The 24,550-nt window shown below is 43.3% G+C and overlaps 1 protein-coding gene across 2 annotated transcripts; it reads right to left on the bottom strand.

Moving 5' to 3' along the window:
- Positions 1-4,267: 4,267 nt before the first annotated feature.
- ARPC1A (actin related protein 2/3 complex subunit 1A) lies at positions 4,268-19,994 on the bottom strand. Of its 2 annotated transcripts, none has more exons than XM_037385260.1 (10): positions 19,843-19,994; positions 16,475-16,556; positions 15,793-15,897; positions 13,296-13,518; positions 11,484-11,591; positions 7,879-8,091; positions 6,734-6,809; positions 6,343-6,536; positions 5,537-5,627; positions 4,268-4,652 (listed from the first exon to the last, which is right to left on the bottom strand). In XM_037385260.1, exons 2-10 carry the CDS (start codon positions 16,536-16,538, stop codon positions 4,614-4,616), a joined length of 1,113 nt encoding a protein of 370 aa, XP_037241157.1. In that variant the 5' UTR covers positions 16,539-16,556; positions 19,843-19,994; the 3' UTR covers positions 4,268-4,613. The 2 variants fall into 2 exon arrangements, with proteins under 2 accessions (XP_037241157.1, XP_037241158.1); XM_037385261.1 differs by having other exon boundaries at positions 16,475-16,579.
- Between the last annotated feature and the right edge of the window lie 4,556 nt (positions 19,995-24,550).

A 24,550-nucleotide genomic window follows, 5' to 3' on the forward strand; every position in this document is an offset into this window, starting at 1 on the left:
CTTCCTTACGTGGGCGTTGGGGGAGCGCGAAGCAGCTCGGCGGCCGCCCTGCCCTGCCTGCCTGCGAGCCAGGCCTCTCCACCATCGACATCGCCGCACGTGGAGGGGCTGCCGGCCCGGGATGCTCCCGGCAGCCCCCGCTGCTCGGTGGGATGTGGGCAACTCATGCCGGGTGCACCAGGGAAGGATGCGGCTCGGAGAGCAGAGGGGATGGATCCCCGTCCTCTCTCTCTGGCAGTGGGAAGTTTGCTCACCCCACACTCCCCCTGTCCCTGATGCTTTCTGGGGAGACGGATGGTGCGGGGAGGCCCTGCCGGTGCTGGCCCGCAGCAGGCTATAGCTGTGGTCGAAGCCCACCCAGGGTGAGATGTGCGTCAGCATCACCCCCTGCAGCCGGGGAGATCCGCAGCTCAGCAGGACCCCGCAGCGCCTGGACCTGGCCGGCCCGAGCAGCAGCTGCTGCTGGTTCCTGCATCCCACTGAGCCCAGCGGGAGCGGAGCTCTACTCACCCCAACACACCATGTGTGCACCCCTCTATTTTTTTCCCCTCCTGCTTCAGAGCCATTAATTTTTATCCCATTCCCAGCTGGGCAAGGTAACTCCAGGAGCTCAGCTCCTGCTGGAAGTGCTGGGAAGGAGAGATAGGCTGCAGCGTCTCGCTCCCCTGCTGCAAGCCAGGAGTGGGACAGCAGCGCACTGGGGTCCCTTACACATGGGGGCAGGGCCCCAGCGAGGCTCCCCAGCTGCACGATGGGGATACAACCACCTTGTACCTGTTGAGCTGCAGATTTAATCCCCCTGTGAGGGGTCAGCTCCAGATCAAGGCTCTGCAGGGTGGCGCTGAGCCAGCAGGTCCTCAAGTCCTTTAGCCGTGCTTCCCTTCAGACGTGTTGCCACGACCCCAGCAGACACACATGGAGATGCCCTGATGTCCCCGGAGCGTGGCGGGTCCCTGAGCTCTGGTCAGGAGTGAATCCCCACGGTGGGAGAAGCTCTCAGGAGCAGGGAGATGCCCCATCCCCCAGCAGCAGTTTGCCCATTGCTGCTGCCCCAAAGACAGCAAAAGGGACTCGGCTCCCACACCAGCTCCCACACAGCTGGAAGACAGGGCTTTCTGAAGTTTTTCCTGCTAGCCACCCTCTGCTTTGGCTACAAACTGCTCTACCGCTGCTCTTCACCGGGAGGGTTCAGGTTTTCCAGGTATCTGACCGTTGCCTCCGGCACCAGCCCTGCACCAAGGCCAGCAGCACTCATCCGTGCGGGATGTGAGGACGCAGCACAGACCATCCTTCTGCTCATCCCTTCATGTCAGATCCCGTCCAGGCAGGGATGTGGATGAACGGTGGGTCAGTTTAACCTCTGCAGTCTCAATCAGGGTATGTCGTTAAGAGAAGGCAGAGGGGAGCGTCGCCCCCCGCGCTGCCTGCTATCGCATCTCCTCGTCGCCTCTGATCTTGCTGCTGCGCCTGCTGCAGCTCCTCTCTGAGCCTGTGCTGACGAGTACAGTGAGCTGCCTCTGCCGGGGGCACACCGGTTCCGAACGCTGCCTGGGTTTCCCCTGGGCTCGACAGCCCACAGGGGAATAAGCCAGTGCTGTGGAGGCCAGGGACAAAGGCTCAGCCCTGCGGGGTCTCTCCCCAAATCCAGCTCACCGTTTGGCTAAATTCTTTGCCTCCTTTTGCCTCCATTTGATTAAGCAGAAAGCCCTCCCGCATCCCCGGCAGCACGCCTTGTAGCACTCGGGTCCTCCGCAGAAAGGCCGCCGAGGAACTACCCACTGCACAGATGCCGGGTGCACCAGAACATTTTTTTCCTGGGGTTTTCTTCGGTGGTGGGACAGAGGGGAATGAAAAGCAGCAGCAATTCTGCAGCTTCTTTTCATTTACAGGCCGGCGAGTTTTTCAGGCAGGCTCCAGCAAACAGTCCCCGACACCCCTGCCTGCATAGAGCCCCATTTCTTCCCCCACCACCAGTCTGTTAACTGGTGTGTCACGTCAGGTGCACACAGCCAGCCTGTAATTCAGACTGCAACCACGAGCCTTCTCGCAACAATGGCTTCCAGAGGCACTGCTCACCCGAGCACACACAAACACATGCTAAGCAGCCCGGTGCCGCGGTTAGCTGAACAGGCTGGTGAATCCTCACCCACGCTGGGCACAAAGGGCAGTGCTGGAGCTGGGGGAGGCAACTAAGGGAACAGTAGAGGCCAAACGCCCACCTGCTTCGGCCACGGCTCTTGGATGCTGGAGGTGGGACGGCAGCAGAACGCCCTCCCAGAGCGGAGCGACAGCCTGCAAATCCGGAAAGCTGGACCCCCCACCATCAGCTGGTGCACGACTCCCTGCCCCAGCATGTGGGACAGTTTTAAGCTGAATTATGCCCCAAGTGATGGGTTTGATATACCCCTTCCTCAGTCCTTTTCTATTTATTATAAATATTTCCAATCCATTTTTTTATCTCAGACTTCCAGCATACATATCCCTTTCAGAGAGTAACCTACAGCAGTCTCATCAGACCTCAGTTTGTTGGCTTTTTGGAGCAAACAGGCTCATTTTACCCTCTCCAGCTCTTTCATACAGAAAAAAAACAAACAAGGCATAAACATTTAGAGATCTATTTTCTCCACTCTCTCATTAGATGTTTTTTTCGATTCTTTTGTGTTGCTTGTACCATATATTTTAGAATCTTCTTTTTTAAAACACTTTTGGAAATAAACCATCACACTTTCAAAAAGTGACTTCAGAAACAAAATCATTCCTGTCTGTGAGATATAAGCAACTAATAGTACACAGGGAGATGGACAAAGCCAAACCCGTGCTCCTCTGTCCATCTGTCAAGGCTGGCAGGGTCACCTTGGATCCCTGTGACCCTTTAACTCTGTTAGCACTGTATCCTACCCGATACACCCAACCCCACCACAAGTCATCACACACATCAGGTCACCAGACTGCAAGGTGAGTAGAGGTTAAACAGTCATTATTTTGTGTTTAGAAGGGAGAGAAAATTACAAAGCCACACTTGACTGCCAGGGGAGGAAGATGGGAGACACAAGAAAATCTGAAGGAACTGGAAAAACAGTCACTTCTTTGCACGCAACCAAGACTGCACCTGAAAACGATCCAGCTCTGTGAGGGACACAGTTCACTCGCAGACGAACAGCAGTTGTCAGCTTTACAGAATCACAGAATCAACTCCAACCATTAACCTCGCACTGCCAGGCCCACCACTAAACCATGTCCCTAAGTGCCACATTTACACATCTGCTGCGAGCTTATCTTTCACCCTTCCTTTTCAATCGCTCAGAGCTGAGAAATGAGCGGTGTATGAAGCAACTCTGGTTCCAGAGGAAGTGGTAAATTTAGTCACTGGGGTTTTTTTAAGACACTTCTGCATTTTCAACAGAAATGAGAAAGTCTTAAACCTTGTAAAGCAATGCTGTGAAACAGATAATCCCCTCCAGAGCACAGCCTGCCTCCAGCCTCAAGGTAGCAATACAGCTAAGAGTAACTAGACCATGTGAATAAAGTTACGTGCAAATGCCTCCGTGAGCTACTGAGGCTCAGAACTGAACTTCAAAAGGTACAGTCACATGGAGGCAGAGGATCTGCACAGAAGCCAGACCATGCCGATACCTCTGAGATGTGTGCTTCGCTTCTCCACCAGTCATTATGAATACAGTACGTTACCAGCTGAGCACTTGGCTCTAACACGACATGCAGGCCTGTGTAGCTTCACGGACTTACAAAGTGATTTGCTTTTATCCATCCTCCTAAGATCTGGCTCAGCAGATTTTTGCCCCACTTTCCACATGCAGCCTTCCACCCTGTATCCTAGGCACTGCACTGTGAGAAGTCTTTGTACAAACCCTGGAAGTTAACCACAAATAATTCTGGTCATTTGCCTTTAGAAAATCATGACCCATTAAATGGACAATAAAAAAAAAAAAGACATTCAGGTTAATTTGTTCTTATTACTGGATTAAATGCTAGGCAGACAGAATTGAGCAGTAGGACAAAATCACTCATCCTCCAAAATCATCACCTCAAGGGAACAATTCCCCTGAAAGAAACTCAGCTGCATCTTCACATCCAGATCATCAGAACTCCAAGTCTTCATCTGTCAACTTTAAGAAACTTCCAGTTAAGATGAACTTTTCCTGTTTTAAGGCCATAAAATATCAGTGCAGGGTTTTCCCCGCTCTCTCTCTGAGTTAATTCCCTTAATATCCCTTTTTTCATAACTGCTAATGAGCATCAAAACAAATAATCAGTTTTTCTTTTTTTTATTATTATTATTTCTAGCAGACAATTTACATAAAATTCCCCTTTTAAGTTAGTGATTCATAACTTCCTGCAATAAACTACTTAAGGAGCAGCTTTGGTAAAGAATGGAATGAAACAACCAACCAAAAAAAATAAAAAAAAGGAACAATCACAGCTGATTTTGAAACCAACACAATTCACCAAATTTAGATTCAAAAGAAAATCTGCCAAGCTGTAATTTCTCAGTGTTTCCAAATACTCCACCTTCCTCCTCCCTTTTCGGGTTTGTGCAGATGTGGGAGCTGCATTCTGTCAAGCAGTTTGTCCTGCTAGATCACGGAAATCCATCTTTACATGATTCGTAGACCTTGAATAGAGGACTCTAAGGTCTTGAAAGAGAGAAAAATCTTAATCACCATCTGCTACAGTATCCCGAGTTAAATGATTCAGTGTAAATGCTGATGCTAAGAAAACCAAGCAAAAACCCTGAATGCTTGAGATCATATTCAAGAGTCAGAGACCACTATAGTCATTCATTTCAAACTCACGTGTATACAGACCAATGATTCCACCCGCTCACCCTGAAACTGCATTGAGGCAGTTGATAAGTCACCTCAATTTATTATTTGGCTCCTGTTCCCACCAGAGCTTTCTGGCATTAGACAGTACAGGGAAACTGTTCTTTTCCTAAAAGGAAGCGTGCAGCGCTCTGCAGCCTGGTGGGAGGGGGCAGCAGAGACCTCTGCAAGCCAGCCATCAGCAAAGCAAGCACTTGCATTATTAAATCCTTTGAGGGTTTTCGATACAGTGCTTACTGTATTTTGTAACTGTTTGAAGTAACTGCTTACTATTTGATAAGTTAATTTAAAAAGGGCAGGACCACGCTGGGCTGACAGACAGTGAGCAGAATCCAAAGGGATGGAAGCAAGAAGAGGCAGCAGGTCTGTCATACCAATGATCGTTCCAGCCCCATTGTGGCTGAGGTAGAGGTCGCAGAAGGAAAGAATTAGTGGGATTCCTACAGGGACATTAAGCAATTCCATTAAAAAATTAAGTCTGGATTAGCACCATCTGCTAACCAACGTATATCTGCATTTATGCTGCATCCTGGATCCGTCTTCCTTATGGAGTTCACTAATGGCCTTGAATATTCCAGTCTGGATTCTTACTGCTAATAAAACTTGCATTAGGGCTGAGCCACAGAAGCTGATGCTAGAAATCAAAAAACCCCACCATCCACCTAGTTCACATAAACATGGGAGTAAAAGCGTACCTTGAAATCCCAGATGGTCATTGCTCCATCAATGCCGGTGGTACAGAATTTACGACAATCTCGTTTGTCTATCTCATAAATAGACACTTGGCTGAAAACAGAGAGTGATAGCTGTAACACAGACACCCATCCCAGGGAGCCAAAAAGCTGGCAAATTTGGGTTGAATTCAACTCCTACTCTCTCAAAGGGAGACACAAGTATACCAGAGCTTATGCCAGATTTTTGGTACAATGCTTCAGAAAAACAAGCAAAGAAAAAGGATGCTGAAAGCTCTTCTATCGTTTGGTGGCTGCAGCCTAAACATTTTCCTTGAACAAAGACAAATCACCTCAGGAATGTCAGCATCCTCTGGGCTCACATACTTTTTAAAATGCAAGGATATTTTACTCAACTAACTTGAATCAATCCTTTTGATGAATAAATACACATGTAAATAACATCTGAAATAGGAAGCTGGTATGTGGATTCCTGTTTCAGGTGAATTTTGCTGACTAGACTTTGCATAGTGCTATCAGCTTCCTCTGAACTACCTACATACTTGATAAGATAAACTGTTGAATTTACAGAGCACATTAAACATGAGCAATCAGCAGTAGCATGCATGCTACATTAGTGATTAACTTTACCAGCTTCCAAGTCCTAGAAACAGACAGCTGTTAGTGAAAGACTAAAATGAAAATGGGATACCAGCTAAACCCACGTGGTAGAGCAAATCTGAGCTCTCACAGGTTTGCAGTACATCCTGGGAAAGCAAAGGGATGTGGAGAGTGTTCCTTCCCCTCGTACTGGCAGCCAAGACACTCACGTTATACTGTTTTGGTGCAGTGTCTCCAGGGTAGTGTTACGATCTTCTGTAGTGGCTCTTTTATCCATATTCCGGAAACGTTCCATAGCAGAAATATTGCGCTGGATGCTCTGTTTTGGAATGTCTAGTTTGGAAACGAAAGTCAGCAAGCCACGGTCATCACAGTTAAAAAGCATTGGGCAGCAGTCATGGCCCTGCAACCAAACACCATGAAAGCATGTCAGGAAATACAACCACCGTAATCACCATTTAGTTTTTCTGCTACTGTTAACTGCAGAAAGGTAAAGACTGACACTATGGAAAAGCTTGATTACTAACTTCATAACGTATGGTGTTTCCGCCTCTCCAGAACACTACAACACTCTACAAGGAGAAAATAATAGACACTTACAGCTGCCACCACACTGTTCTCGGAGACAAACGACACACTCAGGAGTGGGAGGAACTCTGTTTTCAGCTGCGAAACCCTAAACACAAGAACATTTGTCAGAGGACTTCATTGAAACCTCTAATCTTTGGCTCCAGCAAAAAATAGAGACCGTTCCCACACAAGGATTATTGGAGAGTAAGTCAGTTGTCCTGAGGTGACACCAGAAGGCTGTAACTTATAATAAAAAGTTTTAACCTAATAAAAGTGTCCTGGAAGATCTATAACAAACATGAAGTATTCCGGGTGAAAGGCTGAAGTTATCTAGTATTTTATGTAAACAGTGGCAAGAATTTTAAAAGAATATTCCCCAAAAAGGTTCAAATTGATGAAGCTATTAATTTCATTTGCATATAAAACATGCTTGAAGTTTTCAGGAGGGAAAAAGCCTGTATGTTAAATTAAAACAATTTTTGTGATTTAACAAATGAGAAAAGAATTCTAGAACACTTTATACTTAATGATATCCCCAGCCTAGTACTTGTACAACCATAATTCAAACTGAAGCACAGCAACACCTGGATGCTCCACCAGAAATCTGCTACCAAAATATATGGGGAATTTGTTCCTTCTTAGTTAGAAAGCCATGGACACTGAAAAGTTACGCAGATTAACATGAGGAGCACAAGGAGGAATTGTTAATAAAATATTTTGTTGCAATGGCAGCAGTAGTGTCTTAAGGCTATTGCTTGGAATTAGTGTTTCATGAAATGAACAACTTATATTACAGATCCTGGTTGGGGATAGGATCTGGGTAGTTATGAAGTGAGCATGTTTCTGGATTCTCTTGAATCCATCTACAAGGACCCAATCACTAGAGTGGAACGTTGTTTTTTTTCCCCAAATGCTCCCTGCACCCCCCAAAGGAGATTCACTATACCCTCACTGAAGAATTCTTAGAATTCTTCTAACAAATTTAGATTATATAATCTAAAATTCTAAGAATCCACCTTATTTATATAGGCCTTAAAGAGACTCCTGGAATCTACAGTATAATTGTGAAAACTGGAAAGTTTCAGTCTCAAGTCTTGCTGTGGCAAGCCCAATATTCCACATGCTGCTTCCTTCTATGTCAAACAAAAAATAACCAAGAGAAAGAGCATACTTACATCATATTTTTCGAGGCATCAGCAACTGACACAGTACTATCATGACTGACCCAGGCTAGGCGGTTACCGCTGGCAGAAAAACTGACACTATGCACCCATCCGCCACTTCCAGCACCCCCAAATTCTGACATCAGCTGCCCAAAAGGCATTTTGGAGCCCCATGGTGTACTGGCTGGTTTTTCATCCACTTCCTTAATGTAAGCAGAAAACACCCTGCAAATAAAAGATTTCAGCATGAACAAAGACAGAAAAAAACTCCTGGGAGCTTCATATATATTTCACATTGGAAGCAAACATGCATTTGGTTCTACTGAAATGAAATACTATGCTATCTCTAAAAAACAAGCCACTACTGGCTGGGAAGCTTCAGTGTACAGAGAGAAAGCAATAGTATAAAGGGTGTAATGCATGCAGGTTTCTCACAAACGCCATTCTTGTATCGCTCTCCTTTTTTTCCAGAAGATGGCACAAAAAACATACATTGTCGTTGCATTTTACCACTGTGCTAAGATTTCCCTTTCACCCTTTTGTGGTGCTAATAACTGAAAGTCAATTCTTCAGTTACAGAAAAAAACACAAATTGCACTGTATATAATTAGAAGCTAATACAAACACCTACAAAATTACCCACTTTTTAAGAACATTCACTTTTTAGCAGGATTTCAAAGAAAGAAATCTGATGTTCAAATGCCAGCAAAGGGGCTCTGAACTACCTTATTCTGGCTCGTTACTAAAAGAATGCCTTGAAAACCTGAAATACCACAATGTTTTTATAGTTTTTTTCCCAGCACTACAATTTTCAAGATATGTTTAAATAGAAAGCCTCCCCCTTTCATCAAATTCCTTCTGCATGATTCAGACATGCCACAATATGGTGTTCTTGACTGTTACCATGGAAGTTACTGGGACGTCATAAACATAAGATTAGGATCCATTGAACAGGAGGAGCAAGTGAGCTGTGCCGCACTACTACCAGAGAAACATTTCAGTATAAACGAAAAACCATAATCAAATATTCATGGCTGCAGTCAAACACAAAAAGGAATTATTTTATAGTGAGACTAAGGAAATATTGCTCCCCTCCTCCCTGTTTTTTAAATCTTTTACATGTGTGGGGTATGCACTTCAAAAGTACCTATATTCAGCTTATTCAAATAAAGCTGATCATTTGGAACAAGAAGGGTTTAACTGCAGCTATATTAGGTACAGATTTTCAGAGAATTAAGTATGAATTTATATTCAGCTTGATCAGTTTAAATATAATCTAATGATAATCCTTCAACAAACTTAATTTTATAGAGACATCTAAAAGGACGGTTCTCTTAATGTATGGAAATAGGACAAGAAGTTTAAAGCAACAGCCTTTGACACAAGGCAGAAAAATCATTCCCAAGTAGTGAAAGACCTTGAAGATAACTGTTAGTTAAAAAAAAAAAAAAAAAAAAAAAAGAGTAGAGTATTTTCCCTTACTGAAAAGTCTCCCTCTTTTAAAACCAAACTCATCTCAGCTTGAAGGGCCTAGCCTTCAAAGAACATTGGGAAATGACTTTCATTTCCAGGGCAACATTGTTCCAGCAAGAATATAAAACTCACACCTATGTGGTGCTGTTAGCTATATATATATTTCTAAAGACAAAGGTAAGAGAGCTAATCTAGGCCAGCCACCAAAAAAACTCTGCTGAATACCTATCAACTTGGAGCCTCTTCTGCCCTTCATTCTTTTTCCAAAATGTCTCCCACTTAGCTGCTTATTAGTTGGAAGTGGCTCTGGCAGATCCATTTCATAATTTTCTTCAGAACCACCTATCAGAACAGATGCATACTTCAGGCCCAGGTACCTTTATTATCTTTAATATGTAACTGAACATGCCCTACAACTGGAATTCTAGAGATCTGTATTCATTGTTTACCAAAAATAATATTCTTTCATGGTTTTGGGGAAGAAACAGAAACATAAACCCAGTACCGATCTCCACTACTTTTCCTTTCTTTAATGTTTATATATACAGATATCTATGATAAAAGCAGCAAAATTATTAAATTATTCATCCTAAAGAACAATGTTAAGGAAGAGTAGTAAGTTTTCCAAACATTTCAAACCAAGATCTGGTGAGGTTTTTTTCAAAATATACCCCATTTTCAGAGAAATAGCATGCAGGACAGAACGAGTTTTCTGATGGGATACAAAAGATGAAGCAAGTCTTCTAGAGAACGCTGCTAGGAAATTGACTGAACCAGACCTTGACTTCCTTTCAAAAAACCAAAAAAAATCACATTGAACAGAAAAGTATGCAAATATAACTTCTCAACCAAAACAGGAAAGAGGAGGTACATCAGGGATGCAATGTACATAACAAGCACTGAACAGAGGCTGGAGACAAAAGAGCTCAAGTCCAAAGTAACAAGACAGCTAGATCTATGTGTCAGCTGACCTCATGTCAGAGTCCTGAGATGCTTTATAAACACACATGAAAAAAATTCACATGTGAAAAGCAGCTGTTTCTGAAAGATGAATGAGTATGTTTTACATTGCATTTTTTGTGAAAGGAGGTGAACATGTATAGCTTATCTAATTAAAATTGGAGATAAGGCCTTAAAGGTAGATAATTTTCCTCCTCTTCCCAGCTTCCATTTAGCATCTCTCCTTACATAAAAACGGTATCAAAGGGTAAAATTTAGATGCATGGGATTCATTCTGAAATAAGAAATGTAATAGTCAGTCCCTCCTCCCCCCTCCCACACCTTCTCAGTCATTTTTAGTACACACTTTGAAACTTAAAGAATTGCTCTATTACATAAAGAATTTAAGAAAAGAAGCTTTCATTATTATTTAAGGTACCAGTGATTAAGTAAAATATGGATTAAAGTCAACCTCTCTGCAGACAGCTCCCCATGGAGACTTCATCGCAGTGACCCCAATCACTCCACACAGAGCAATGTGCCGGACCTATTCCTCTCATGGTGTAATTTCACAATCAGTTTGAAAGACTACACCATCCATCTCACATGCCAATCTGTTTTTACAAGCCTTTTTTTTTTAATGCTTTTCAAAAATGGGTTTTGTTGCATTGAGTTTCAGGTAGATCAGTTCCTTGACAGTGCTTACCACAGGGCTGCAAGAACATTAAGGATAGCACAGGCAAAGGGGAGAGAACAAGTGACTCGGGGAAGAAAAAGATGAGATACCACCTTTGGAAGTGCCAAGTTACTCTGCATTTTGAAACTACACCATTAGGATACTGCTTTTTAAACTCTAACCAGCAGCACTGCTGTTCTACAAGACAGAACCCGCTAGTCTAATTTCAGCCTAACAACTAGATCTCAGCACTCAGTGCATGCATACTAGTACTGCTTCTGTGTACTACTAGTAAAGAAACCCATCAGTTCACTAAATTCAGGTGTGCCCTCAACAGACACGTTAGTAGTTCAAAGCCTGCATACAGTAGTGCCAAAGTTTCTCAGGCAGGGTATTTTATTTTTGTAACAACAGTGTACAATGAGCCATCTTCTATTCTAATGACAAATGCATGACCAACATGTTCATGCTACTGATTAACTTGAACCAGTAATCCAGACTGATTTACAGATGTTTTATTTTCTCTCACCTGCACTTGAAGTCACAGGATCCTGCAGCCAGCAAAACATTGTTTGGGTGCCAGTCCAGGCTAAGGACAGTGGAACGAATGGGTTTTTTAATGTGTTTGCTCACCCACCTAAATTAAAAGAGATAAAATTTATATGAAAATACTTTACTGCACTCCCACAAATGCATGAAGCACTCTACAAAAAGATCATCCCTTGCCAATGATAAACGCATCAGTTTTGCGAAACACATTATGTCAAATCTTTCATATTCTCTTGTACAGCCCATGAACTTCATATGGTTATCTTAGTTATAATTTTAAATACTGTGAATGAAGTCATGTTAAATATACATCTCTTCACCCGAGTCCTATTCCCTTCTAATTAATTTTTATAATGCATCAGATGGAACTCCTTAATGTCAATTTTGCACAGTAATTGCCTGGTCCTTTACACGCTATGAATAAGAGCTCAGCTTTGCCTGTGACTTAGCAATAGAGCTAAGAAGCACTGTGTTCTTAGATCACCAAATACAAGCCCTCTCCAGCTCCTTCCCATGAGTTTTAGTTGTCTCTCTTGCCTATCAACTCTTCTACTATTTAATAATACAATAACCTTAAAAAGCAACAAGTAAATTGGTGAACTTCCAATGATAGGACCAATGCATACATATCAGTTATTTGAAGTACAGCGAAAAGTGGTCCTGATGTTGAATGCATCAATATTAGCCTAAATACGTCTCTGCAGATTTAGGTTTTTTTACAATTTACATTACAATTTACAAAACAGTAATGACATCTGTTATTCGCTTGATTGCCTTTGGGATATCAGTGCTTTTTCTTTGAATTTACTTCCATGAGGCACAAACAGTTTTAAGGATCACATCAAATTACTGGTCTTCAACATATGAGGTTTTGATAATTCTGCAGACAAGTGAAGCAGGGAATATGTTAATAACTGAATACGTTGGAAAGCATAAAAGTCCAAAATAATCTTTAAAAATGTATTTTGCAGATGTTATCACCAATTACCATCTCCATGTGGAAGACTGCACACGGAACAGTGGGCACAGACACCTGTGTTTTTATGCACGTTTATGCAACTCAAAGTAATAGATATTCAACATACTGACTGCACCTACAGATTATAGAGTAAATGGAGCTCCAACACGTACAGCTACAAATGTCGAGCCATTAAAGATCAGAAGCATTCAGTTTAGATGCCAAAGAGAAAAAACTTTAATGGTGGAAATATTTGTGACAGTCCTGTCTGAAATCTATAAACCGTAATAAAAATATATGACAGAATACAGAACCAGTAGATGACAAGCTTGAACATCTAATAGACCACCCTGGAGGTAAGTGACAGACATGAATTCTTTAATGACAAGAAATGGCCCAAGATAATATATAAGGAAGAAAGGCTCAAGGCAAGGTTTCTTCACCCATTCTGGAAGGAGGTGGGGGGTGGAAACATTTCTCTTTTTTTCAACCATACACTTGTGGTAAAGAAATTTTTACTCTGCAGAAATTCTTGGGACTTTTAGAAAAGCAACATTTCTGGCAGTCAGCCAGAACACATCCACACCAACACGTATAACATGAAAATATGCTAAGTCAAAAGCCTTTAGATGCTACGCCAAAGTAAAAGAGGGAACCTTCTTCCCAAGATGTAAAAAGTCCACAAAAGAACTGATGAGGCCTATCCTTCTACGTTTCCTGAAGATTTTCAGAATTAGTAAAATAGTAACCTAGTTACCACCATTAAAGTCCAGGCTTTAGCTTTCCCGTGCAGATCTTAAAGGTATAAATGGAAATTAAATTCAAACAGCTCACCAGTCATTTTCAGATTCAAAGTAGCACACAGATATAAGTCGAGCACCACTTCCCACAGCAAATTTGTTCTCCAAGGGAGACCATTTCACAAAGGTGGCTGCACGATTAATCCTCAGGATCACAAGGGTTGGTTTCCACACACCGTCTTTCTGACTCCAGACATAGGCATTACGGTCTGCACCACAAGTTACAATGCGATCGCTTTTGGGAGCCCAGTCAATACCTGCAATTTAAAAGTTCACATTAATAAACTTTTCCCTTTATACTGTTTGCTTTACAGTAAGCCGAAATCTCACAACCTTCCGCTGGAGAGACAGTTATCAATGCAATGTTAGTATTCCCCCTCTTCCCTCATTCTCCAGGAACCACTTTAAACTTTTAGGGTCATCTGTTTCTCCCTCTAGCTTTCAGCAAAACTGCAGATCCTGAATTTCTAGATTCCACACAGAATTTGGCTGCTAAGGAAGCCTGCTCTGATGGCTGGCCCACAGGTGGAGCTCTGCAGACTGGCTAAGGCCTGTCTGCCTGCACCCTTCAAATCACCGATTCCTGCAAGAGACCCATTTCAACAGCTGAAACCCAGCAACTCTGAAACTACGCACAAACCTCTAACATAGTTGTCCACCTGCTGCCAGACTGAAGTCATTATCTAAATGTTTAGATAGCAGGGTTTTTTGGGGTTAGATGTCATCAATCTTTACGTACTGAAACAGTCCACTTTTTTCCATGCCTATATAAGCTGTGCCATGAGAAAGTAACATTTGCCAAGCAAAAATAACAAACACAAAGAATAAAATGAAGCCTTTGATAAGCCTTCCATTGCTTCTTTCCCCTCCTATGCAACAAAGGATGTTCTCAACTGGAAAGTCTTACGGCAACATTATTTTTCACCTTTTCTTTAACATCCTTCTTTGAGAGGCAGAGTGCAATCCTGAACTCTCCTGCCACAAAGTTGTATTTCAATGGTTTTCCATAACTGCGTTCAGTACCAAAAACATTCCTTAAGCACACAAACTGAAAAAGGATAAAAAATATGGAAAAAAATTGTACTATTTTTACCATATTATTCATACACGGTCTACCTTGAAACTGACTTATGCTTAAAAAGTTCAATTTTGAAGAGATCGGTAATCTGAAACTATAGTTACATAAGTCAATCCAGCACTGCTTCTGAAAGGGGGACCACCTTGCCTCCCTTCACTTCTCTTGCCCACCACCTTCCTTGCACCAGGACTGGTGGTGTTCTCACCCATGGCAAGTCCAGCTTTTTAGCTCAGCAGAAAAATAAGCCAGCAATAAGAGCGAATAATGCTCTTCCTGTAAGTAAACAAAAGCAGCTCACCACAAACCTCTGATTCAAGACACAGAAGGCAAGACAAGGGATCTTGTCCCTTGTGATCAGAAGCCAGAGTGGCAGCAGTTGAATCACTCTCATCAGAGACAACAAGCGGTTTGATCAGTTTACCTCCTGTGTCTAACCACAGTTTAGGTCTCTTCTTTACCCCAACCACAGCATTTAGTATTGCAAAGGTATATGCCATGAAGGAAAGCAGGGACAGCTCTTTTCCCAAGTCGTGAATATTTGGCTTCTAACACTAACAGGTATAAGTAAAATGCACAGAAATGTCTTTGGGGAAGAGCATGTCATTTGTAAATTTAGCCCAAGTGACTCTTGACAAAAAAGCACGTACAGTTGTGCTCTCTGACAGCAAGAATCAGATTAATTGAATAAAGTTCCTGCAAAACACTGTTGGGCAGATACTTCTGCCCATTAGTGAGTTGAGAACAGAATAAAGGATATTGCTGGTCTGAGCAAGTGCTTGTATTAATTACCTTCATTTCCTCAGAGAATACAGTCCTTATAAAAATATCACCATGAAAAAAACTCAGTAATATAAAAGACTACCACAGGACAATCACGTTTTTAAAGTAACACCTTGTGACTCATCATGGCAGCTCTTCTTACATTTTCATTGTGGATCAACAGATACTCTGGGCCTGCAGTAAAATGTGCTCACTGATGGTCTGTCATAAGTCCAGGACTGACCACTTCAAGTCTTTATACAGTCCCTAAAAAAGGATATTTAATGCTGTCGGAAACCACAAACGAACACAACAGTTGTATACTTGATGGATTTAATACTAGCACTTGAAAGATAGCAGCATGTATCACCAGGAGAGTCTGTGACACAACAGATGACCTCAGCAGACTGAAAATTTATTCTCGTCGTGTCATTACAGATGAAAAATAAGCAACAGATAAGAAAGAAAGGTTCAGTTACTCTACTGAAATGTCTAGAAATTAAACAGGACTTTTCTTCCTAACATTCATGGCATGCAGTCCAGAAAAACGCTGCAAAGCTCTCCTTAAGTGGGAATGCCAACCTATAAAAAGATCTACTTACTCAACACTTGCAGATTTCCTGCTCACATTCCTGACTGGGGAAAACAGAGGGCTGGCAAGCTTAACGTCTGGCACAGCACAATCTCCTCTTACCTGTAATGTGTCCATTGTGTTCCTTTAGCTCATGAGCCTTTACCCACTGGTTCCCGCTCTTCTTGTAGATGTGGACTTCATGATTATTAGGGCTAATGGCAATCTCTTGAAGAGGAAATAAAACAATCCAATAGTACAGAAGGCTTTTTAATACCAAATGCTTTACTTGGAAAGACTTTCCAATCTAAACCCTATGTTCTCAAATTTCACAGCATTACATGGGTTTTGTAAACAAAGGGCCAACATCCCTGGATATTCTCAAATAATTAGTCATGAGTATATTGCATAGAAAGACAATGCACATGGAACCTAACAGACCACATTATAGTAGAAAACTAGGCTATTAAAAGAAAGGGCTGGTTTGAATTATGGAAATAGAGGGTCAAAGAGGGTAAGAGCTATTCCCAGGAGGTCCCAGGAGTTCAGACCAAGAGGCAAAGCTTTCTGGAACACTAGTAAGACTAGATTTGCTTATATGTCAGAGTTCCAGACATGGGTTTAGAAAAATTCAGATTTAGAAGACGTGCTTTTTGAATCATAAGTGGAACATTTAATGTGCAGCACTACATATTTGACCATACCTTCCCTAAACGTCATCCACAAAATAACAAGATCACAAACTGACAGCAAAGAGAAATAGCTATTGAAAAAAATTAAAAATTAAAACTAACATATTACTTACGAGTACGGTCTCTGTTCCATGCATGGCAGGTGATTGGCTCTAGTAAAAACTGATGTAGAGACATTCCGAGTTAAAGATATTCCTATGTTGTAAAAATTGAAAAAGCTGAAAGGTGTAGAATTGGACAACAAAACACTTCAAAATTAGATAGTTATTAAGAGAAAAATCAGCCTTCAACATTGACTTAGATTGTTTCAGTCCAGTGTTACAACTTACTTACAGAAGATCACAGGTTACCCAGTAAATATGTTAAGGCCACTAAAGAGATACCTTTGCCATGTGCCCCGGTATCTTCAGTAGGCTGATGAATCTGAACTGTCCTGCTTACTGTAGCTAACTGTAGCTGCCCTAAAAGCTGTATACGCTTGCTTCTTGATATATCCTCACAGAGGAGACAGCAGATTCTTAGGAAATCTAACAAACCTATTAATTTTACTATGGAAGTAGAATACTTCTAGGGACACAGCTCGGTGAATTGATTCAAAATCCTGATGTGTATCAAGGCTCACAGGCAGCACTATAATGAAATCTTTTTCTTCTTTTTCAGGAGGTTAAATTGGTGTGTCCAGAACATTGATATGTAACTGCGGTCTGCTGATGTATTATTTGATAAAGTCATTTATATGTATCCTAGCAAAAAGATTATAAAGGTTAGTAATTAACTCATTACTAATTTCTTAAAATTAATTCTAGCACTGAACTGTTTTATAGTTAGGCTTTTGCCCCCATGAAATTCAAACACTAAAAGAACAAGCTGAATCATTTTATTTTGTATGTATTTTAATGTTTTTAAAAAAGCTAGATACCTAGCTTTAGCTTACAACTGCTACAAGAGACATTGCTGAACGCCTACAATTGGAGGTGTACCGACCCACAAATATGAAGTTGTTTAAAACATTACAATGTATTCTGTGGCCTGTATGAACCAAGGGCAGCATAAATGGATAGAAGATAACATCATAAAAACTCGAGGTCACCTGTAATAATTAAAATGTGCATAGTTCAATACATATAACTTGGATTTGTCAATTCCTTCCATATATTCCACTCATTTTCACAGCAATTTATCCTTGGCTGATGGATCAAAGTCTTTTTACCCCCACATATACATCTAAAAAGAAGTATCTCTGTGATGTCATTCCAAGACATCCACACCCATCATGGCCTGAAATTACAACATACCCAAGTATGGCCATGTTAGCAGAGGGTGGAGGCTTCAGGACAAGGTAGGAACTTGGAAGCAAACAGGAAATGAATGGCAGTCCAACAGAAACTCAGGAGTGAATGAAAGATGAGCACATTCTTACAGAGCTTAGCAATTACTACCATACCACTAGTTTAACAAATATGCTGAAAGTGCTGAATCTTGGAGAAGAGATGACACAGTACTTCGTCAATGCAAATAATTGGAGAGATTTTTTCTTTTCTTCTTTTTTTCTAAGAAACAATGCACTGCTACTTTAAAGAAATACAACTTATGGTTACATTTCAAATATACTTAAAATACAACTTCTAACTATATGAGTTAACTTTAAGTCCTGTTCATAATTTTAACCAGCATGATCTTCATGGTTCTAATAAACATATTCTACCAATCAAACGAAGTTATTATATGTAAGTCCTAAGAAAAATATTTTTTATTACTGTGAAAATGTTGACATAATCAGAGTTACCTTTGATAGCCATGATTTGAGATCCCATGTGTTAATATAAGCAAAACACAACTGCAAATTGCTTTTTCCACGATCTTGCTATAGTACATGCCAACATTCAGTAGCAGTACATTTCCATATACAGGAAAAGTTGAAGAGCTGTTCTACCAACAAGGAATGCTCACTCTTTTCTACTCTTTCCGAAATAAAATGTAAAAATATCCAATCTCCCCTCCCCAAGGAACGCAGCTATTTTGAAACACTTTCTAATACAACCCTGGTATTTTCTTCACAGATTGGCACGTATCGTTTACATGTAGTTAATGTTTTATATGTAACTTCTAGTTCAGAGATTTTTACTAACCTACATGCTGTTCCCAAGGACAGCCTAGACAAGCAATATGATCCATTCCTTCCCATTGACTGAGTTTCTCGAGCACTGTAACTTGTCGCAAGTGACTGTTTTCCGTTTTGGTAACAAACTCATTAAAAACAATAGCGATGATAGCCTCAAAAAGCACCAATGTTTCTGTCATCTGATAGTTGCAGTGCTATTTTCTTTGGGAAGATAAATCTCAATGAAGTCTTCCAGTTATATTTATTCCTTACTGATACATAGACAAAATCAAACACCCATTTCACTAAGGAAAATGCAACTGGCTCTATGATTCTTGCTATAATTCATATGTAGTAAACTCCGCAAGGCCTTGCTGTCAGCCAGCCTCAGAATGTCACCCAGGGAAGACACTGTTATGATAAATCTGTAAGTCAAGTAATTAACATGGCTATCGCTGATTTTTTTTGCAAATGCAAACTGTCCTTCAGTTTTGGTATTTTTTTTTTTTAAAAGGAGGAAAATAAAGAAATCTTGCATCCCTGCACAGCAGGAATTCTTTTAGTATGTAGACTGAAAAGATCACGGTTGGGAAGTACAGGACTCAGCTGCTGTCATCTCTCAATGGGGTGAGAAACATGTGGTGTGAGCCCATCCCTGGACGGGCAGCTAGCAAGGATGGAGGCTCAGAAGTGGAGACAGCATGTGTGTGTGTGTGAGAGAGAGAGAGAGAGAGAGAGAGAGAGAGAGAGAGAGAGAGAACAGGATCTTTTGAATCCTCGCCTATTTTCAGAGCACCTACATCACTTTCAAACAACCGGCAGAGAAGTGGCTATAATTAAGGACTGCCTCCTACTGCTGTCATTCCCTCCCCAGTCACTCCACACAGCTTTCCCGGGAGGCTGACTGCTCACAGCAAGGCTGCCGGCCCCGGGCTCCGCGGGCACCGCCGACCCCGAGCACCGCCGGCCCGGCACAGCCGCCCGCGGTGGGACCCCCGGCGGGCGCGGCCCGGCCCCGCATCGGTACCGTAGGTGCAGGGCGCTGCCGCGGAGGCCGCGGCGGGGCAGGGGCACGGCCCAGGCCACCCGGCAGCCCCCTCCCCGGTCCCATCCACCCACCGTGCGGCCCCGGCCCCCGGGGGCGAGGGGGCTGGGGGTCCCCACCGCCTCACCCCCACCACAGCGCCGCTCCCCCGCGCAACGGCAGGGCAGGGCACGCCCCCCCCCCCCCGCACGGGCAGGCCGCAGTGGGCTGACTCCCCCCCACCATCCCCTCCGCACCGGCGGGCCTGCAGGCCCCCCCGCCGCCCATCGCTCCCGGGGCGGGGGCAGACCGGCCCAGCGGCGCGGCGGACAGCCGCCCCCGGCGCGGGCACTCACCTGAGGCGGCGGGAGCGGAGCGGGACTCGCGGACTCTGGTCAGTCAACGCGACTCCGCTCCGGGCAGCGGGAGAGGGAGCGGCCGGCAGCGGAGGCCGAGGGGGGCCCGGCACTGACAAGGGAGCCAGGAAACGCGCCCTGCGCCTGCGCCGCCGCCGCGCTGAGGGGCGGGGGAGGCCGGGGCGCGCCGGGGAGCGGCTCTGCGCCTGCGCGGCGGGAGGGCGCCGGGGACCGCGCGCCGTGCCCGCGCCTCACACAAAGGCGGCGGGGCGGGAGCGTGCGCGGCGCGCGGCGCTGGGTGCGCGTGCGCCGTCAGGCTGTTCGTCCCCCTCACTGAGGGGCGGCCCGGGGCGGGCGAGCGAGCAGCCTGTGGAGGGAAGGGGGCTGTGGCCATCGCTGGTGTTCGGTAGCCTTGGGAGGGGAGGGGGCCCGTGGCCGCCTCTGCCGGCGGCAGCAGGGTGTCTGTGGGCCCGCAGCGCAGCTGGAGGGGCTGGCTGGTGTGAGGCCTCCTGAGGCGGAGGTTGGCGGGCCCGAGCGGTGGGCCTGGGGAGGTTGTGGGGAGCTGAGGGGAGGTCGCTTGGGCTTGCTCAGGGAAGGCTGGAGTTACAGGGAGGTTGAGAGCTACTGTGTTCAATCTTTGTGACCTTCCTCCCTTTTGGGGGCTCAAGGACGGAAGGAAGGTGTTCCCCACTGCAGGGGATGACAATCCTAACCCATTTAGGTGCTGTGGGACCTTCCCTCCTATCTGGCTGGAATATGCAAAGAAGTATGTTTGCAGTACTTTGGCCTACTCGTAATCCCCGCGGGGAGCTGCCTGCTGTTCGAGGTCTCATGGTTTGGCTCCTGTAAAACTTCATTGCCTGCGAGGTTTCATGAGCTCAAGTATGACAAGTACAAAAAAAAAAAAAAGCGGCAAGTCTGGGGGAATTGGGAGAGATGAGTGGCTCCCAGATATACTGAAGAGCAATAGAGTAGTGAATTTAATTTTGAGTCTGAGAGAAAATAAACAATTTATAAGCGTCTAAAAGGAAACAAGAAGGTGAATGCTAGCCAGTATGGCTTTGTCATGAATGAGTTGAGCCAATCTAATTTCCTTTTCTGGCAGCATACAAGGCTTGCAGATAAGGGAGAAGCAGTATATGTCATATATCTTGATTTTTAGTAGAGCTTCTGACACTGGCTTGCAGGATATTCTAATAATAAACTGGGAAACCAGTCTAGATGATATGGCTCTAAGGGAGTTGCAAAACTGGTTGAGGAAAAATGTACTTGATAGCAGTGCTTGTACAGGGAATTACCCATGCCCATTACTCATCCATGATGAAATAAAGAATGCAATTACTGCATTTGAAGATCAAGTTTGAAGGCAGAAATAACACAGTCCTAGGACTAGGTTTCAAAATGGAATCTCTATGGTAAAAATAGGATGCGGTTCAGTAGCAGGTGCACTGCTGTAACTTTAATGTAATCAACTGCGGAATTACAAGACTGGGGAAAATTGAGCATCTGGCTGTGTTGTAGGAAAGGTTGGAGGAGCTGCCAGGGGTTGCAAACGTGCAGGTCCGTATAGGTAAGAAAACACTAATAACGTGTCCAGACAACTCCTTGGCTGAGCTATGCTGGAAGAGAATGTCCAGTACTGGGCTCTGCACAAGAGAAATACGGATAGTTTGGAGAAAAAGGAGACAGTAATGATCAGAGCCTTTGAACACATGATTTTTGCTGAGCCTGTTGAGAGGATAGAAAACTGAGGAAAGATGTGGTAAGTCTTCAAATAGATAAAAGGCTGATGCTATGAGGAAAGGAACAATTTGTTCTATCATGCCCACTGGGGGTAGAGCGAGAAGTTATAAACTAAGATAACAGCAAGGCAGATCTAGGTTACAGTGGAAAAAATTCTCTGTGATTCCTTTGAAGTAGTCAAGCCCTGTGCTGGATTGGCTTGACAGGATGTAGGGCTGCTCGTAGAGGTTTTTAGGAATGGATCAGGCAAATACTTGTCAGAATAGCAGAAGCGCAATAGAAGATCTTGCATTCAGGAAGGAGGCTAGAGTAGATGGTCTCCTAAATCAGTGTTGTTACTATGGCTCTGTAACTGTGAGATATGTAATCATTGCAGCTCTTATTGGCTTAACGATAAAACTAGATCAGCTGCACAGATTAAAAGATACGCAACTAGGCCAAGTAAAATTACGTAACATGAATGAAATTACATTTAAGTATGGGTTTATGTTTACAAAATTATTTTCACCAGATGGAGTGAAAGTATCTAAACGAGGAACTCTGCAGAGCTTTTAAGTTTAAAAACTGAGGCCCTGTCTCCAGTGAAGCTTTCCAGAGAATTTCCCACTGTTGTTCCTGCTGTATTGCTGGTATAATTATGCTGTGCTAATCCAGAAAGGATGCCGATGTTTTTGGGATTAAGACCTCAGAAGCAAGACTGAATTGATCTTAGTAGTTTAGATGCAATCTGACCTTAAGATATATATGAAAAAAAAAATGGAGCTGGGATAGCCTCATGCAGCAAATGCGTGCAGCTGGGTAGCAGCCAGTCAAAAAGAGATCTTTTGGAAGAAGGCTGTTAAATATACAAACAGGTAATTGCAGATGAAGATACTGGCCTTGAGAGGTATTCTAGATGTGCATTGTTCACCCCAGTATTTGAAAATACAGCAATTTCCAGTACAGTGCCCTGTCCTGCCTGATGTTTAAAAGGAAGATGTAACAAATTTCTTTTTTTCCCCTAATTGTATTCCTGGCTTCTGTACAACTGCCATCTAGATCACTCTATTTTGTCAAAATTGGTTTTTGTTAGTAATGTTCTTGAATTATCAAGAGCATTGCCTTAAGATCAGATGAAGTCACTGATGATTTTAAATAACTGCAAATCTGGGATTTCTAAGCAGGGAAAGTCCATGTATCCAAATGTCCTGCTTTTTTTTGCTACTTACTACTGGGTCCCCCTTGCCAACTCCTGCTTTAACATATGGAATGTGTATGATACAGAATGGGAAAGAAGGAAGACTGTTCCCACTGCGTACAGCTTGACCAAACTTTCACTGTGCAGTCTTTTTGCACGCTGGCTTTCTAGGTAGTGATGAGCTTGATACTGACACTTTTTCCCCTGCGGCCGGAGAAGATTTGTGGTGAAGTAGGTAGGAGCCTGTGTGCTCAGGCTGTAAATGACCACCTTCAGAGCAGAGTGTAAAGTGTGTGACATCTGGCAGCACCTGTGCTCTGTTCGCCTGCTTTTCACAGGTGGTATGCCTAAATGCATTTGTTCCAGTTGTCCAAGCAGGGCTTGGAGAACAACAGCAGGGTGTTTGGATGACAGCAGTGTTTTACTCCAGCTCCTACAGAAAATGATCAGTAGAAAAGACAACAGCAGTGTTTATCACCATTTTTTTTTTTTTTTTGATTAAGGCAGCAAAATTGTACATTGGCATTGTTAACATTGGCTGGTTTAAGGCATTCACTGGGGTTCTGAAGTAATTCTCCCACAACCAACAAAGTCTCATGTCCTGCAGACTGTACCCCACTGTGTAGCCACAGGAGCGGTTTCTGCCTCCCAGCTTGTTTGAATTTGCTCTTCCTGTGCTACCTATCCTCCTGTTGCAGCACCCCACTATGCCTAGCATCTCAGCTTTGAGCAGCAACCCTGAATGCTATGTTCTGCTGTCTTGCTGTGAACAAGTTCAAGTTTTTGTCCATACACTAAGCTTTATTAAGACTATGAATGAAGGCCATTGATGACAGGAATTATTTGCAAGAGACTCCCCAGATCACATCTCCTATCCTTGGCTTGCAAAATCCTAAATCTATGTTAGCACAGATCCTTCAAGTAGTGCCGGATGTCTTCTGTCATTCCAGGTACACTTGAGAAGTATTATTGGCAAGTTTTTGGGTCTGACACACAGATAATTCTTCTATTCGCAGATCATTGCACACTTTTTTCTGTCTTCTAGTAATTTTCCTATGTAGGCCACTTTGATTTCAAACCTGTTGTTTTAATCAGTACTATAGCAATTTTTCAATGGGCAGCTCCTGGCAAGATACACAGTACTCTGGAAGAAAAGAGGACATTGAAGTGGTGTTGCAGTAGTATCTTACCTTTCAAAACCTTGCTAATAAAGAAGGTAGAAATGCTGTAATGTCTATGCATGTGCCTGTCAATCCTCTTGCTATGGAAAGAAATCATTTTTAGAAGCAATGATGTGCTACCCTTCGTTTTTACCACAGAGGAATGAGAGGGTGTAGGAATTTTGTACTCACTTTGTATAGTTTTGGTCCTGTCTTCCCTGCTAGACTGCTAGAGTATACAGAAATGTCCTGGAGTATCATGCCAGGATGAGGTGGGGTTTTTCCTAAGAGTGGTCTTTGCTGTGCAATTTTGGCGTCCTTGATAAAAGACTTAACCCTTAATGTGCTTTTTGGAATTTTTACTTTTGAAAGTAAAAGCATGCTGTTATTTTCCCCTTTCTCTTTTACTATTAGTGAAAACACATCTGTAGTAACCATTAGCTATTTCAGAACTTATCTCTGTGCATAAAGAGACTTGTGAAATATCTGTTCCCTTTGGTAGGGAACTACATGAGTCAGCTGGTGTTGAGAACACACCTATGTTTTCCTCAACTTCATCCCACGCCCTTTTCTGCTCTAATAAATTCATGGCAGGTGGATTCAAATATGTGTGCTCCAGCTTTGGTGC

The sequence above is a fragment of the Falco rusticolus genome, chromosome 4 (genome assembly GCF_015220075.1).
Source record: "Falco rusticolus isolate bFalRus1 chromosome 4, bFalRus1.pri, whole genome shotgun sequence".
Lineage (NCBI taxonomy): Eukaryota > Metazoa > Chordata > Aves > Falconiformes > Falconidae > Falco > Falco rusticolus.

What these genes read in the sequence shown, in the direction of transcription:
- ARPC1A (XM_037385260.1), bottom strand. Translation starts at nt 16,538, where the DNA reads ATGTCTCTACATCAGTTTTTACTAGAGCCAATCACCTGCCATGCATGG. An exon ending in ACACAATGGACACATTACAG is followed by an intron (nt 13,519 to 15,792) that starts GTAAGAGGAGAT and finishes TTTAAATTGCAG; the next exon opens with GTATTGACTGGGCTCCCAAA. An exon ending in TCCTGTGACTTCAAGTGCAG is followed by an intron (nt 8,092 to 11,483) that starts GTGAGAGAAAAT and finishes TTTTATTTGCAG; the next exon opens with GGTGTTTTCTGCTTACATTA.